The sequence below is a fragment of the Styela clava genome, chromosome 11, assembly GCF_964204865.1.
Source record: "Styela clava chromosome 11, kaStyClav1.hap1.2, whole genome shotgun sequence".
NCBI classification, from domain to species: Eukaryota; Metazoa; Chordata; class Ascidiacea; order Stolidobranchia; family Styelidae; genus Styela; species Styela clava.
The window spans coordinates 13,589,367-13,608,067 of NC_135260.1; the positions used below are offsets into that span (position 1 = coordinate 13,589,367).

Sequence of the window (18,701 nt, forward strand, 5' to 3'; positions counted from 1 at the left end):
AAAGTATTCATCAAAATATATCATATCGCCAATCTGATTAAAGTTGGATTCAATTGCGAAATTTCCCAACCATGGTATTTGAAAAGGTGGGCGAGGCTAACCGCTGGACCACTTCATTCAGCAAATTAAAGTCCTGATTATATCAAGTTCTAAATGTTACCGGTAACACAGTATGAGTAAGTATAAATAAATTAGGGCAATATGACGGATAAGTCAAAAGGGGATGGCGATGTAGGAATGGTGTGAGGATATAGGAATTGAGGTTGTTTTTCCAAAGGATCAGTTCGAAATTATCATAAAAATTCATCTGGGTCTTGGTAATTTTTATCTTAGGCACCATATTTGTTGAACAATCTAGCTGTTGAATTAATTTGATCATTGTGTAGCAACCTGAAAAACAAATGTGTCTAGATATTTCATTGTTTGCGGAACACACTGACACTGACTATAATTTCGAGAGAAAAAAAATGTTCAATTTAATTAAGAAAGTATTGATCATTAAATGTTAACATTATATATTTACTGTTGAGCGATCGCAAAAGAAGTCTTGTTTGCGCCACAGAGGAAATTGTTTCCAAATCATTCAAAATAACTAAATTTTGTTCATATCTACACCTTGCCCTGTCACGAGATCTTGTTTTCTGTTGAAAATATCATATGGGATAGCAGAATTAAGTTACAGCATATCACCAAAAATGATTCATTATCAAATATACAATATCAGTAATAAACAGAAGTCTGCATGCATTAGTATGAATATATTCAGAAAATAAATTATATGTGAAGGGAGTAAAAGCGTATGAGTCAAAAATGTCTCTATGGAGAAAACTAGTGTCTGCCTGGGCCAATTTACCATTTATCACGATTATGGCCTATACGAAGACGGCATTTTACAAAAAAATGCTTCATTCTTCATTTCTAAATGAATATACCTATTCTACGCAATTTTTGAATAGTGAGGATAATCGAAAATTTTGATATATCTAAATTTATGGAACTAAAAAAAATATTTTTAGATAAAATATACCGGGTTGGAGAAATTACATTTTTACAACCTCAGTAATAAACATAAAACAATGCGCATATATTTAATGAAAATAAAAATAAGTGTTGGATATGGGAAGAACAAATCGGAATTTGGGTGTATATGAATTTGTACAAACGTTGTATTTTCATACCGCCAAACAAATCTAACTGCCAAACAAATACCAAACTATTTCAGGATATTTTTGAAAAAGCCAGAAATGACTGCAATCAAATAAGGCTACTCAAGCACACAATATATGTGGATATTTGGATTCTTGAAATGCTTTATTTGTCATTCAAGTTTTGATTTCAAAATGAAGGCACTGACATTCAACTTTAACAATGCCATGTTCATTGTGAAAGATTTGAAAAACCTAGTTGGATGATTACTTCCATTTGACCATTCCATTGTGGGATTCTGTAATCCTTTTTCGGACACGTGAGTGTACATAACGATCGTTTCAATATTATGTTGTAGTTCTTGTTATTATTCTTCTCCTTCGTCATGATGAAATTGCTTTTCTCTTCGAATACTGGACCAATTGCTTTGAAATTTTTAGTGATTAAAGATTGACTTTTTTTGCCAGAAGGCTATAACTTTTATTACTTCAAGAGATTCGTTTTTATGTGTCTGAATTAAAAATAGCGACACCTTGTGACGTGTCCATATATTTGAGCATAGCTCTCTTGTTAATAATAGTATTGGCCAAACAAATATTGCCTAATTACGATTGTCATGCTGTGTTTTGCCTCCCTCCCAGGGCCCCACCAATCCCCCAACCTCCGCCCAAATCTTGTTTATGTAAGTGTACTATATTTTTTTTTTTAATATTGGAAACTGACTAGGATGAAAATTCATCTGCAGAACAGACAAAACCATGACGGCCTGGTTTGCTAGTGCTGCAGTCTTGATAATAATAAGATATGGAGTAATGATTTAGTTTTGTGTTATGGCAGCATTGACAATCATGAAAAGACTATATATATCTGGTTTGTACCGAACACAAGTCAGATTAAAAATACTTTTTTTGTCTAAAGATTTCCTAATTTTACAAACAAAATGGTATCAAAAATGAGTAAACAAAACAATAAAAGAAATTTCAAAGCATTATATTTTTTTTGCCGATTCGTCATCGATTTCGTCAGTATTTGTATAATGTGTCTATAGGACGAATATACGTTTAGAAATGGAATGGAGGGTGAAATGGAAAGTTTAAAATACAAATGATGATAGAACAAATATTTGTTATTATAAATATATTATATATGTATGTTTACATAACGGGAGAAATATTATTTCAAATTTTTCATAGCAAAACCTCAAACGAGAATATCGGTTAGAGACCGAAGACTTATCGATCGAAAGTTAGGGGATCCCTCAAGACAGCGCTCTTACTCCATAGTGACACCTTGTGTCCTATCCCTAATTAATTGATAACTCGCTAAATATACGACATAATTCGCCCAAAATCAATAGGCAAACTCTGCAGCAGTTTAAAATACAAATAAATATAGAATAATGATTTGTTATTATTATTAATGGTCAGCTTCATAGAATTAAAATGGCCCATGTTAGAATTTTGCTTAAATCTTTGTCACCATTTTATGAAGCCTCAAAAAATCTTGAAAGCGAATACTATCCCACCATACAAAAAGTTATTATATGGCTTGATAAGTTGAAATGTCATTTACAGGTTAAGTTTAATGACTCAGAGTTGTTGAAATTCTTGAAAAAAAAATGTGTCAGGCATGCCTAATATTAAAATTTAAAGTTCTCGATATACATGAATCTTTCAATGCGAAAAGCGCCAATGCTCGATTGATGATGAATTTATTGATTGGCAAGAGTGTCTTGAGCGGTCACCAGTTATGGATGAAGTATCGCTCGCTTTATGTTTCTTCTTGTTTTGAAGGACCAGAAACTACGCAATCTAATGAAGCTTGTAGTGAATTCAACATATATATCAATTTTTTGGTGATTGCCCAGCATAAAAAAGCGATTTTCATTGCTTTGTCGATTGGCAATAGGTCGTTTATCTTTTCCTGCATCAAGTGGAAACACATTTACCAGGAAAAGAGAAAATTTGTCTGCAGCTTCAGTTCATTCCATAATTATATTGCATTCTAGCATGAAGAAGTAGCATGCATATTATGCATACATTTGTACAAGACTCCAATGTTTTATATTTTGAAAAAGCGATAGTGTGATTTTAATGTTAAGATGTCTTTGAATGCATTAAAATAGAGCTGACTATATGTTACAAAAATTATAATAGGCAATTGTGAGCAATATTTAATAAGTCGAAATGCATTGACAGCTCAGTTAGATTGCACTGCTTAGATATTTTGGAAATTCATCAAAGCATCACAAGGTTCACTGGTGTAATAGCAATTAAGGAAGTTTTTTTAATTTATTATTATTTGCATTTGGCGTAATTTAATTGTAACTTTAACTTCGAGTTTGCATGAACTGCTTGGATTACAAAAGTCACATAAAGTACCAAAAAACTGGCGCGAACAGGAGTCATATATTTCCATTTCGGAGTCAGACTCCGATTTTCATTTCTGTTTTTGGATCAGGACGAATTCGAAGTCTGAAATTCTTAACTCCGCTCATCTATGATACCAGTACTTTTTTATTTTGGCTTTCGTGCCCATATATTTGAGCATCGCTACCTTTCTAATTAATATGCTTGGTAAAAAGTTGCTTTTACTTAGTCCACTTGGCGAGTTCTTTTGGAATGTCAGAAATTGATTTGGGCATTGATGCCAATGACAGAATTTTCGGGTTGTTTAATTATAGTGTTCGAAACTTTAACAAACATATGTACGATTACAGTTTACGCGACTTTGAAATGTAAATATATTAGCAATACTTTAAATATTGATTTCAAGTTACTCCCTTTATTTCTCTGGTTGAACCTGAACTCGCATTGCATATATAAACAAAAATAATCCCAAACACTTGCCCAGGTTCATATAACACATGATATTCGGTTGTACATTCTACGTACATACAGCCAAGTATATTCATATGCTCTCTATCGCAAATTTTTTCCTCTCCAATGATTCTTAAAACAATCTGTTAGGACAAGATCAATGTAGGTCACGATTTCCAACAGAGACAAGTTTGAAAACAGTATTTATATTGAATACGCCATATATTAACATGCAAACAAATAGATGCACTCAACTCAAACCCAAACATCGGGGTAGGATTAGTATTGCGATGACAAAGACTGGTTTTATTGCCAGGGACATGCGTACGATATTCAATCCACACGATGCTGATTAAATTTAAAGCAAAGATCAGCAAATATATGAGAGTACAATTTCTTGAGAGCCAGATAATAAGTATTGAAAATCCGAACGGGAAATATACACAATACGATGGGTTCTAGGGAAATGTGCGATAAAGCAAGTGCGATTTTTGATTTCCGAAAGGCAAATTAAAGTGATTATCGCACTGCAATCACAATGACATTAGTTGATAAAATGAAAAATTATCAGGTGGGAAAAATATTGGTATATTTGGAAGATGTAATCATAAATCATTTTCGATTTGGTTACTCGTTCATCAATCGGATCGAAAATATTTCGAAAATTTCAACATTTAATAATTCTTGATATTGCAATTTTATTCCTAAATTTGTAAAAAGACTAATCTATTTGCATAAAATTATTGTTTTTATTTTTTTTCAAACAAAGTTCATTTGTAAGCAATTCCATCAGATTTCTTATACTTTTTTCAAACTAGAGAGTGTTTCGATATTTAATGTTTAATTTATATTTATTCACATGATAAGCTTGTGTGCAAGAAAAACATATCCAACCTAAACAATTAGATGCTTTTGTTTCATTTGTAAAAATTGAGAAGCCATGAATCGTAACATGCTGTTGCAAAAATCAGAGATCTATTTTTAAATTGAAAAATTGCATTCATCTCTCCGTTACTTATCATATTTTACAATTTTGCCTAATGCAAAAGATTGGCCCTGTTTTTTTTTCCTTGATGTCCGTTTCAACTTTAGCACCTTTATTGTTGGAAAAGTTGCGACAGTGATCTATCTATAAGGTTCTATTGAGGATCGAAAAGCTATCAACTGATGGCTTCGAACGTATTTTATATAATGGAACTCTTCCTTGCTCTTGCTTGTTCGTATTATCGCAATTTATGAACCCATCAATGGGCCAAACACCGATTTTAGCCACTCTTAAAATGTCACCTTTTTGAACATTAATCTCACTCTTTTCTTTCCTCGATGAATGGTCAGATATTCCAACGTATGGAAACATTACTTCATGAAAGTAATACATATCGTCTACTGATTGCCACCTGGAAGATGCGTCGTGATGATTAAACGTTAATAGTTCGTAAACGAGACGACATATCTGAAAATACATGAAAATTAGATTTCTTTTATTGAAATCATCGCGTTGTCCAACCGACTCGTATTTATAATGATAGTGAGAGAAAATATTGTTATATTCAAATTAGCAAACAGAGTACATGGCACCTACTTTAAATTTAAAATAAAATCATTGTTGTAATCAATGATTTTTTTTTTAATTGAACTTTACAATTATTGTAAAATGTATACTTTTTCTTTTCATAAAAAAGAGAAAAAAGGTATTTTTCAACTACTCACATTAGAAGACCCTGTACATGCCACAAAATCACATAGTGAAAGTAGATATACATCGGTGACTATTCCCTGAAGAGCATTGAGTCCTCTTTGCATAGTATCCGTTGGAGTTGTGAGGAAACTGTACGAGGGATATCTTGATAACAGAACAAAAATTATTGATATGTCATAATTTGGTTCGAACGGAGACGATTTTAAGATTGAGCGACTGGAGAACGCCCGGTAGAATAGATAAAAATTATGAGTTTATTTTTTGTTATCTTTTGCACAAACAGAATCGACATACATCAATTTGTTTAAAAACTCAACTACTCTACACAATGAATTCATCTTCTGCTAGAATTTTTTCCATATTAATTTTAGGAAAGTGATATACATACGATAATTATAAACGAAAGACATTTCTTACTTCGTTGTTAATTCCTGATAAACTTTGTCGTCATCGGTTGTCACATATACAGTTCTTTGTTCTATATTTTGTTCGTCAAACCAATTTTCAATAAAAAACATATATTCTTCAACTTCGTGCTTTTTTGCTTCTCTAATCAGTTTGTCCCCACGACGAATATGCATTCTGGAAAGAATTTAATTGAAATAAACAAACAGTATGCCATATTAATTTTGTTATCAATATCGGTAAAATTAAAAAAATAATAGTTGTATATTCTATTTTAGTGTTTAAGATTGGAAAATTAGGGCTTTTCATGTAGTTAGTTATTGATCCCCCTACCCGGCTATGGGATTAGTGAATTTTATTTTCTGGGCGGTTCCGTTAAGTTGATTCACAAATTCAGGCCTCATTCTCATCGCATATCCAATAAATTGCGCAATCCACCAAGCAAATGGATCCGCATGATTTTGAATAATATCTTCAGCTATTTCTTCTGGAATTGATATAAAGTCGTATCCAGTTGGGTAAACGGCATCACCATTCACTGTTTGTGAGTTACTCTGACCTGGAAACAAATTGAAACTTTAAAAAGAAAAATTCAAGGTATAAAGTTCACAGACAAGAGAGCAATGCTCAAATATATGGACACTAAGGCCAGAACGAAATATTCTTCCACACATTACCCCAAAACCATGTCATGAACGAAGCTGGATCAATTTCAATTAACGTCTATCGTAGGGTCGAGTGTAATTTCAATACCACGTGTACTTGTCGGCGTGGGGTAACAGTTAACAGTTAGCAGTTAACAGCGATAACAAACTCACTAAAGCAAGCAATTTTGCTTGTTTTGACGTGATTGTGACGTCGCAGTTATGTAATTTTACGCCGATCAAAATTAACGCTTTTGCTGCCGAGGACCACTATAGTAGCCCGAAAACTGACTCCCTTCCTTGCGCAATATCTCGAAGTTAGATGAATCAATTTTAACAATATGCACATCGACAAAATCTGCAATCAATTGCCTTGATAACTGACAAAATTGTTATTTGAAAATTTTTTAAAAATGAGCAAAATAGACCTGAATTGTGGATAACAAGCCCACTCTCTTTGTATCATGCCTTGTAGGCCACCGACCAAAATTCAGGCTTGTCCATGGGACACATTTTCCTGTCCCATCCCATGGGATTCTCATTGAAATAAAATTCAATAAAAATTGTTAATTTTAGGAAGAGACATGCGACACTTGCGAAGAGACATGCAAAACAACAAAATTTACGGACTTCGTTAACTTTATATTCATAACTATCATATATAGATGTGTCCATCAGTCTCTTCACGAAGTATATTGTTAATGCAGAATGCTCAAATATATGGACACGAAATCCATAACAAATTGTTTTGTCATCATTTCCTTGAAAATCGTACGGTTTTCCTGTTCCACGTGTCCCATGGGAAATACAAATGTGTGCTGTTCCATCGAATCCCATATTCCCATCTGTAGGGATATTCATAACCTTCGACCTGTTACGACTTTAGAGGTGACGCCTGCGATTCCTTGCTCTGAACGTTGACGCGTCCAGGCCTGACTTGCAATGTTTCTTGTGTATTAAACGCAATATAATGGTGTTTCGTTGCTGGATTCATCGAAATACTGTTTTCAGATGCGTTGTGGTATTTTAGTTTAGATGTACCGTAGGCCTCCATATGTGAATACCGGTACCTGAACGGGATGCCATATTGATCTTCATATCAATAACTTGGATAATATTGATACAGGTACCGTAGCCTGACTCATAAAGCTGTAAAGTATGCTACAAGAAGCGAATTTTTTTTTCAAGTTATAAGGTAAGATTCGATGAGTTTTTATTATTGTTTACAAGCAGTGGTGAGATTCAGTCGGTTCTATAGGAACGTCTCACGAAATTTTATGAAATCAGCGAACCGGTTAGCATTACTGAAAAAACATGACTTTTGTAACAGAACCAGTTGAAAAATATGTGACAGAACCGGCTGACAAAAAATTTGAATTCCACCACTGTTTATAAGTAATAACACTACCAGACTACCGATATGCCTTCGTCGGGTGCGGACGTGTCAGCTTGAAAATACTAGTGAATGCTACGCGTTGTATGTTTCGGTATCTGTAATCTGTATCGCGTAATATCAGCATCAGCAAAGCCCATCCACTGCAATTAAAGAAGTTTATGGATAAAAGATTGGATTTAAAGTTAAATGGTGGACGATCTGTTACGGGTATATTGCGAGGTTTCGATCCTTTTATGAATCTAGCCGTGGACTCCGTTTTAGGTCTCAGCTCGAGGCATGGAAGGGTAAACAGGTGAAATACTAGAATTGAAAACTAAACAAAAAGTAATAGCGCCGAAGATAACAACTTGGTTAGTAGAAACAAATGGAATACAAAAATTAGAAACAATCAACATTCTAAATGATGGACAACGAAATAATAGGATTCGGATAATAAAGACTACTTTGGCATTGCTGTACTGGCTACCCAAGATTCCAATTTTACATACTTGCTTCGCAAAGAACTAAGGAAAAAGAGATGGACATGCATTTTATGTGAAACATTGCACCTAGTACACTACAGCACATGACAAAGTCGGATTTTATTTACAATGAGGAAATCAACCAAAAGACATTTCGATTTATTTATTACTCATTCTGACACTGCTTTTATCTAACTCACTAGTTCGCACTTGTTTACGCCAATTTAATAAACACAGCCCGATCATGTATGTCCGTTTCGACGTAAACAGTTTTAAATTAGAACATACCGCACCTGCATTTTGTTTTGTAACACAAGTCAGACGCCCAAACGCTGGAACGATAATACGTTCGTGTTTTTATCTTTTTTTTGTAATATGTTTGTGAGTGTAATATCATGGGTGAACAGGCACATGTATTTATACGTGTTTTAAACCCTAGTCGAGGTTTTGCCTGTTTTCCCAATTTCCCATTATTCTGTGTGTTTGTTTAGTGTGTTCATTATTTGTTATGTGTATGTTTTTTTGGGGAAATCAAAATAAAGATTATTATTATTATGCCTAGATAAAAAAAACTGTGCTCACAAACAATCAAGTACCGCCAAAGTTGCTGTACATTGATTGAAATATCAAGCCAACTGCTAAAGAATATCTTAAAAAACACTACGGGGACACTAAAGGGGTTTAAACAGACTACTGTGTGGTATACCAAGTTCACAATTACTGACTTCTGAACTAGCATTTCCTTGCCATGTTTATACTGGAATTGTTTGGGCAAGGAGTTTGTGATGTCAAAGAAGCTCTTACAAATATTAAAAATACACAAGTTGAATAAATTCCATTGAGATCTTAGCTGGGGATGGCACTTACAACAAGAATGATTACTATTCTCAAGGGTGTAAAATGCTGAATTGTCATAGGAAATTGAGATAGTACAGTGATTTTGTTATTTGAACCTTAGGAAAACATTGCAAGTCAGACCTAGTCGCATCAGCGTTCAGAGCAAGAAATCGCAGTCGTCACCTCTTTTGGCATCGAGTCGCAACAGGACAAAGGTTATAAATGTCCCTAATGGGACGTTTCCCATGGACAAGCCTGCCAAATTTCATATTCATACATTTTATAAGCAATAATTGCATAAGCGGTATGATAAGTACGGGCGCCACATCCAATGACGTTGACCGCGACGCACAGCTGGAGGCCACGGTATCGGCGACACGTTGTGGTTACGCAGCAACGTACAATTATCATCGTGACGTAATATAGGTGAGTCAGATACAGGCAAAAAAAGGAGCAAATTTTGCCAACTTTACCGCTTCGTTGCTCAAAAAATTCTAATGCAAACATATGCGATTTTTTTGCATTAGATTAGATATCTTGGTTACCCAACTGTCATAACTAATTTATTGTTTTTCATAAAACGGCACTATCAATCGCTTTATTTTTCGTACCAGTTTTTTAGGGAAAATAAAACACATTTATCTTTTAATCAAATCTCATAGAAAACAAATAATCCGATCATTACATAGCTCTGAAAAAACTAAACAACTTTCATATTTCGTTTTTTTGTGGCTGTAACTGTTTTAAAAACATTGCCGTTTAAAAACATGACACGCAGCGAAAGCGTTTTAAGTGTATGCGCTGCACTAGCCGAACCATATATTTCTATAATGTTTAGTCAGACTTCCTCGGTCATACGTAATATTACAGGTATTGATATAATGCTAAATACTTGTATACGTGTGTAATACTTGTATATTGTGTTTCGTCACAATCACTGAGAGGGGCAAAGAGATGACTCCATCCTTCAGGATCATATTTCCATCCCTTCATATGATGAATCATTGTTCTTTGTTGTTTAAAAGCAGGTAAAAAACATTTGAGTATGGTGTGCAACTCACTGCCAAAACCAGCTTGATTTACCATATTGCATACATAAACTGATGCACTGTTGCAATCGTTAGGATTCTAAAGAAAAAAACACACTTATATATGCATTGTTAATCGAAAATAATCTTACGCGGTAAACATTAACATGGGTATTTGAAAAAGGGGGAAATTACACAGAATATACCAGCGTCCACAGCATGATAGATTAGGGATAATTATAATTTAATATTGATCCCTGTGGGGAAGGAAGCCTAAAAATTAGCCCAATTTTGAGGCTCAACTTGATGGTTGGTACACGTAGCGTTCAGACTTTGGAACCGCAACAATTTTGGGATGAATATTACATTACCAACGGAAACGAGCCATCCTTGTGTATTATTGTAGTGTCACCAATTACGTTAGCTGGTCATGTTCTGGTATTGGTTAAGAGATACTTCTGAGGTATAAAGAGCTGAGTGATAATCACAGTTGTTCTCACTGCTAAGTATATATAGGTGCCAATAATTGCTTGTAACTCTCCGATTGATAATCTAGTTGGTTCAATTATTGAGACAAAGTCATCTTATAGTGAGAAAACTATATTGAAATTTTGGGGCTCCCGAAGTATGCGAACCAAGATGGCGGACATCGGAATGTAATATGTGTACTATAGGTTAGGGTTAGGCCATAATTTTAGGTATAAATACTACGGGAGACTCTTGGCTAGTCTTCGAACTGATAATAGGACTAAAATAGGGAAAATTGTAAAAAAAAATTATCGCCTAACCCTAACCTGTTACCCATGTTACGTTCCGATGTCCGCCATCTTGGTTCGCATACTTCGGGAGCACCGAAATTTTAGAATGTACATATTCGTGACCCTGTCCTAACGAAGTATCTTGAGCGCTAAACTATTTTAGAAGTAATTCATTGCTCTGGCAGAAAGTAATCCATTGTTCTGACAGAAAAATCTGCAAGGCTTAAAGAGGTCACAATGACAAGAAAACTTCTGTTATAATGCGAACTAATTATTTAATTACCTGCAGTTCGTTTATTCTTTTTTGGACGTACAATTGTAACTTATCCATTTTTTCATGGGCAATCGTTTCAGAATCTTCAATCAAGTTTTTAAGCTCTTTCTTCAATTTTCTTGGTAAAATAAGTTACGGTATATCATGAAAATTGTTTTCAATTATTCTATTTAATCGACATTATTAAACTGTTAGCAATCAAAGTTTCTATTATCCTCCTGTTGAGATAATAAAATGAGATCTTATTCATCACTTGAATCTTAATTGTGTGGAAAAACCTAAGCAAATACCATATATGTTGATAATAAACTCACATGTATCCCTTGTTCACAAATTCTTGCATGTCGCTAGAAAGACCTAATCTTTTAATAGCCGATGTTATATGCAACCAGTAATACTTCAGATCAAAAAGGAGATTTGAAAGAATGTAGAACTCAGTTGACTGTGAATAAAATTAGGTTTTATTAGGCACAACGAAACGATGTTCTCTAACTTACAAAGATAATGACGACTTTGAATTGACGATATTTAAAATTATATATAGACAAATCACGAAGCTGGTAACTGTACAATTTGTTCGTGGACAGAGTTTTTAATTCAAAGTTTGCATATTCGCTTATACCAGTGCGGGAATCTTTTTTGGAATTTTGTGTAGGAATTTTGACAGGAACCACATATTTCTAAAATAAGAAGCTGGTGAGTCGAAACAGCAAAGGTGCAACTGTGTCTAAAATTCATTCCTGAATTCTATCGAGAAGACTTTTATTAACGTGCGGAATCATTCGCAGGTGTCGTCGAGTAGTTATGTCGCGCCATTATTTGTCACGCTCAATGCGAAGGCAACCAATACACTCTTGTCAGTTCCATCAATGACGTTGTTTATTGCCATTGGTTCCATAAACCGTAAACGTAGGTAAGTACAAGGAGTATCCCACATGTTCATAGTTGTGTGCATATGTGCGTTTCATTGCTGGGCTGCGCACACTATGGTAAAACATAGCTTGATAGCACTGGAGTAGTCAGTGGTTGATTGCCATTATTCTTTTTCTTACTAGCAATCATGTTTTGGCAATCCATTTCAATTCTGGGTCATTTGGATCAATACACAAAAATATAATATTGCATATAAACTACAATCATGACACTCACAATTCTACTGGAATAGTTGAAATTTGTTGTAACTTCATTGTCAAAAAAGTTTCCAATTTCTTCATATCGAATGTCCAAAACACTGTTAAAATGTAGAATATTGATAGCTTTATTTCAAATTTAGTTTTTAGTTTAAACGTTTGTATGTTTGTGAATTTTCTTTCTGGTATTTCGCATTTTAAATAGTATTGACAAGCATCAACTTAGTGATGTAATACAACGGATATATCGAGGTTGCATAATTTCAAATTTATGTACATTTATGGCGTATGTTGACAAAGCCGCAATGTGTGAAATTTTGTTGTGAGGTTTATGTAAAAACAAGCCAAATCATTCACCTGAATATAAACAACCCGTTCACAGGTGTTTGAACCATTTTGAGTATAGTTGAATCGAACAAAAAATCATCAGTGAAACAATTTCGAAAAAATAAAGGATTATCACACAGTTAAAGGCGACGCGCGATTAATGTTGTTTAATGTGAAATCGTACTTGAAACCATCTTGAAGTGCCGATGCATCTTTTATTCCATCTTCTGTCGCATTTTTGAATATGATAGAAGAAATTGATTTCCAATACTCGTTAAAATGTGTTCGCATGATTTGCACAGCATTCTTTTTTATATTTCGAATGCTATTGCTTATTTTTTATTGTAATAAAAAATAAATGAATTTTTAAAACAATGGATATTGAAAAGGAGGCAAAATAGAACTCATTATTATGATCATCGCATTGAAAAAATATGAAATTATTAAATTATTTATGGAAAGTATATGAATGTATTAAACAATAAACACCAAATGTAATAAAACACATTTCAAAAACGTTTTTTGAAAATTATGTTCAGTTCAGAAACCTGTAAAATTACAATCTATATATAAGTTTTACAGTTAGAAATGCTGTACAATTGGTCCCATTGCCACCTGTTTTCCCCCAACATTTTTTATATCAATATGCAGTACAAAGTACAGTGCCATATCCATCATTTGGTGGTATTGAGTGCACTTTCTGGTAAGTTTTAGAGACAAACAATATAATTGAAAATATATATGCATTACTATTCATTTGAATCATGATTGTTACTCGATAATGCCATTTTATATTTAAATTTTGTTGTTCTTATTGTGATATGATGAACATACTGAAAATTGGATTTCATAGGACGAGCACAAATGGAAAACTTACCTCTGGGTGTTTAACTTCTCATTTTTCAGTGTTCGAAATTCCAGAGAACCGACAAAATTCTGCAACTTGTCCACATAGTTGACGCTTAAAATTAAAAATAGCATGTTGCATATTTTAAAAATTTATGTGTTTGGAAGTTCTAAAACAATGAATATATCAAACAGTTTAGTCATTTTATGTCGATTGAAAAAAAAATTTGTATTTATCTTATAAATTTACCTGTTTCTCGAGAATTTTGTAACATATACTGTAATTAATAAGATAGAAACAAGCAAAAGAAAAACTGCTCTTCCTTTAAAGTTGAATCCAGATACCATATTAAAATAATCTTGTGTCAAATCTATCAAATCATTTAATTAACATTAAATTCTGTAAAAGGCACAAAAAAGAATGAGCGCTAGTTAGCCGGTCAAATGTTTTCTAATCTGATTCTATTTAGTATAACATTACATTATAGTTAACTTTCTTTAAATTTTGAAGAACTATAGAATAAAGTGTGATAAAATACCAACAATGAATTCGAAGAATGAATCAAGTTAATAGATTCACTCAGTTATATTTACTTATTACATAAATTTATGTTTGCAAAGTATACCGGATGTATAGTGATCGTTTCTTTCAAAATTGTACTTTAAAATTTGACCAAATGATCAACACCAGTGAAACATGCGTTAGTACCGTTTGCGCCGTGATTTTAAAGAAAGCAAATAATAACGAGGGAAGAATCTCAGACCTATGTATTAAATGAGGAATAATGTAATTATTATAATGATATTACATAGGTAATTGAAAGAAACGATTATGTAAGGTCATATTTGAAAAACTTCCCAACGTTTTCAATTGTATAAAAAAAAATTGAAAGAAATTATTGATTCCTCCAAAGCTGTGACCCATATGAAATACCCGGTGTGTTACGACTTGGGAACGCTGTAAACGTGAGGGAAATAAATGCTTTTGATCAATGATGAGACTCGTCGCTGCATCGTGAAATTGCCACGTGTTATCCAAGTTGTCATTTTTGTAAATAGAATCAAGCCGTTTTTTTTTAAATTGCTTCGAATCGATTCGAATTGATGTTGATTCGAATCGATTCGATATTCTGAAACTTGCATTTTTAGGCCCAGCAGTATCATAAAAATGCAATAATTCCCTCATATAGCGTCATAAGCAGGGATTCCATCGATCTGGAACCCAAAATAAAGACGACAGGAGAGATTATTGCATTGTGAGCAGAAATAGCTTGCTTTCCTATGCCTGCAGGTTAATGTCACAATTACAGACGTCACAGTGTGCAGTGCACTCAACCTCAAAGTTTCGTTTAACTTTAAATTCTTTTCCATACTCATCACGAAAAACACTCTTTAGTTTTCTCATTTTTAAATTTAGGCCAAAATAATCACTAACATGATAAAACTTAATGATCGTTACACTAACAGCGCTTTATGCCTATCTGTGCCTTGCTACTTTGTGTTCCAAATAAGATTGTGGTGCTTTTATGATGCCACAATACAGTTTTGGTGATAAGACAAACAACACAAGGCTTCCTTTATGAAGTCCAAATAAGACAAAATAAGGACACGCAAGCCAAAAATAAGGATGCAAGCCATAATCAAGCCAAAAATAAGAACAACCCTTAGAAATAAAGACGGTATGTGGAATACCTGGTCTTAAGTCTTTTGTCGCAACAGTCTATTTTCTGGTGCACCAGGCTATACGCGTCTACATCTTTACTTTTTTGTAATAGAGCTATGACTAGAAAATGGCTTTAATCCGTAATTATTACAAATTTCTACAAATTTTAATTTTTAGGTACTCCTGGAGTATGCGCACCAAGATGTCGCACAACCTGAACCCTAACCTGGTTCACAACCTGAGTTCATGTTGTGCGCCATCTTGGTGCGCATACTTCAGGAGGTCCAATTTGGTTATTAATAATTAATTGGTCCAATTAATAAGTTTGCTAAAAGCAGAGTCTCATTTCCCCGTACAGGATTTGTAGATTATCAAACAGAATGAACATAAAGGTTTTGAAGTAATCAAGGCTAACAGTTTGAAAGAATACAGTCTGTCCTAATTTATATATGTATATATACAAAAGGAGCTAAATAGTGTAAAATTAAGGGACTGGTGTAATTTCTATAAGACGGCCAGATAGTTTGATCAAGCAAGTTCTGTACAGTCACGTTAGCACCCAGCCTAAATATTTGGCAGTCACACTTTGTTCAAGATTGTATCATAACTTCAGATATCATTACTTATCGATCTTAAGATCGGTAAGTATATTGATAGGTATTTGTATGTATGTCTGTGTGTGTGTGTGTGTGTGTGTGTGTGTCTGTTAGATGAACGCGATATCTCACGAACGCGTGGTTGAATCTGCTCCAAATTTTGCATGTGCATGCATCTTACCTCGGACCAGACGCCTATCGATTTTGGGTTAATTATGTCGTATAATTAGCGAGTTATTAACTAATTACCGATCTAAGACCGATAAGTCTTCGGTCTCCGACCGATATTCTCGTTTATAAGTTCAAGCTATAATATACTAATTTATTTTGCTCTAAATTTCAATAAATATTATATAGTTGAGTTACTTGAGAGTTAATTTTGAACGATGTGAAAGTATTAACCTGTTCAGATAAATATGTTTCAAAGTTATTCATGCATTTTAAATAAAAGCATGATTTATAATACACAAATGAATGAAACATAAACCACTATTTCATTGTATATATATTTTAGTTCAGATTTGTCACTTCACAAGAGCGACTGATGAACAACACAGGGTAATCGGTCAGCAAATGTTATACGCGGCTTGGTCGTGTCATAGACTAATTGGCCACGAACACAGCGTCTTCTGTAACATCCATGACTTCAGTACCAAAAATAAAAATTTTGAGGATGGGCGAGACGGTCAAATCGGAAAATCGGGCATTGTTCAAGAGATCTCGGCGTGACAACGAGACCGCTGTTAATGTTACCCGTTTAAATAAGAAAACCAGGTCACGCCTTGCACATCCCGTGAAACGCTCACAAAAAGTTGTAAGCACAGCGACAAAATCTCTTTGAGTTATTGAGTTGAATAGCTTGTAACTGGCATGGGTTTTGCAATGTATATGCTGTATATTAAAATCTTCTAAATCTTGTAAAGCACTTATTAGAATTTAGCTTAAGAATTTATTTAATATTATTTTCCAATAATTTAAGACTTTTTGATTCTCATATCTTTTTAATTTACCCCTTCCACTGATATTGAGAAGGCGAGAATAATCATAGCATCGTTTTATTTTGTGAAACAACTACTGAACCCATTTTTTCATATTCTTGTTTCTGTTTATCGAGTCTAAAAATCCAAATGCGAATCCCATTTTATTTTCGAGATTCCTTTATATTGCTTCCTGATTTTTAAATTACAGGTATTTGGTTAATTCGCACTAATGATGATCGACGTGTTGGCCACCCCTGTTATGGACTAATTGGCCACAAGGTTCAGCGTCTTCTGTAACATTCACGACTTCAATACCAAAAAGAAAAAAATTCAGAGGATGGGCGAGGCCGCCAAATCGGAAAGTCTGGCATTGTTCAAGAGATCTCGGCGTGACAAGGAGACCGTTGTAAATGTTACGTGTTGAAGTAAAATTCACTCGCGCATTGAGAATCCCCTCACGCCTTGCACCTACCGTGAAAAGCTCACATACAGTTGTATCCACAGCGACAAAATATATTTGACTTGAAGTTATTGAATTAAATTTGAATAGCTTGTAAACGGCATGAATTCCGCGATGTATACACTGTATATTAAAATCCTGTAAAAAACTTATTAAAATTTTGCCCGGTTCTTGTCTAAAATTATTTAACGATAATTTGAGACTTCTTGAGTCCTCTATCTTTTAAATTTACTAACTCCGACGATATTGAAAATACGAGAATTACCATAGCATTGTTTTTTCATGAGACAACTGCTGAACCCATTTCTCCATATTCCTATTTCTGTTTCATAAGTCTAAAAATGCGAGTCCAAATTCCATTTCCTTAAATATGCTTCCTGGTTTTTTAATTATAGGTAATACTTTTCTCGTTTTTGTTCATAAGTACTCTTACTATTAATCAAACAATTATCTGAATAATACTAAGACTTTGATTTACTTGCTCCAATAATGCAAACACACGTTTCAGTAGAAAAGACTTCTGCGATGACAATTATGGATGTCATTATAATCCTTTCCTCAAATTGAAAATATTCAATCCCAGTGACACCCCACATAAAGTTCTTCGCTTTAGAAAATCTTCAAACCATGCGAAATGTATTATGTTCGAGATTATAATAAAATTTCATGCTTGAATTGTCCACTTAAAACTGGTCTCTCGCGAATTGAAAAGTTATTTTTAGTTGACGCAGATTTGGAAAAAATATTTTTGTATCACAGATTGATTTTGGATTATGAAGAAAGATGCACTCAAAAAATTGGATGATTAAATAAAAGCAATACTTAAACTAAATCCTAGAAAAAATGGAATGTAGACGCCTGACAACACCAATATTATAGTGTTCAGAAATTTGAGAAGAATGATGCAAAGTGGTGGGTTATTGAAAAAATGTCCAATACAACAGTATAGATCCATAACTTTGAGTTATGTCACTGATTGTCCGGGATCTGTAGAAGTGCTCGTAAAAGAGCTTTGAAGGAAAGCGGAATTGCTAATCGATTCTGCAAAATATTTACTATTATATATTGTAGACCCAATGTCACAACGCTTCTCCAATATTACTGACTGTCTATTGTCTGTGTATGTTTTTGGTGCCAATTTCAATAATTACGAAGATTGTTCGCTGAAGAAACCACAAATTCCTGCTGATAGAAAACTATGCAGCTATTAAAAAATATTGTGACTTAGTATA

The 18,701-nt window shown here is 33.7% G+C and overlaps 2 protein-coding genes across 2 annotated transcripts in view; both read right to left on the reverse strand.

Moving 5' to 3' along the window:
• The window catches only part of LOC120346915 (protein transport protein Sec24A-like), a 99,575-nt gene that overhangs the window by 29,525 nt on the left and 51,349 nt on the right, over positions 1-18,701 (reverse strand). The gene's annotated exons all lie outside the window — the stretch shown is intronic.
• On the reverse strand, positions 4,162-14,166 carry LOC120347451 (alpha-(1,6)-fucosyltransferase-like). Its single transcript, XM_078118141.1, has 11 exons — positions 14,021-14,166; positions 13,802-13,885; positions 13,109-13,255; positions 12,617-12,698; positions 11,782-11,909; positions 11,477-11,585; positions 10,319-10,535; positions 6,403-6,628; positions 6,082-6,246; positions 5,676-5,808; positions 4,162-5,418 (listed from the first exon to the last, which is right to left on the reverse strand). The coding sequence occupies exons 1-11, from the start codon at positions 14,116-14,118 to the stop codon at positions 5,095-5,097; spliced, it is 1,713 nt and encodes a 570-aa protein (XP_077974267.1). The 5' UTR covers positions 14,119-14,166; the 3' UTR covers positions 4,162-5,094.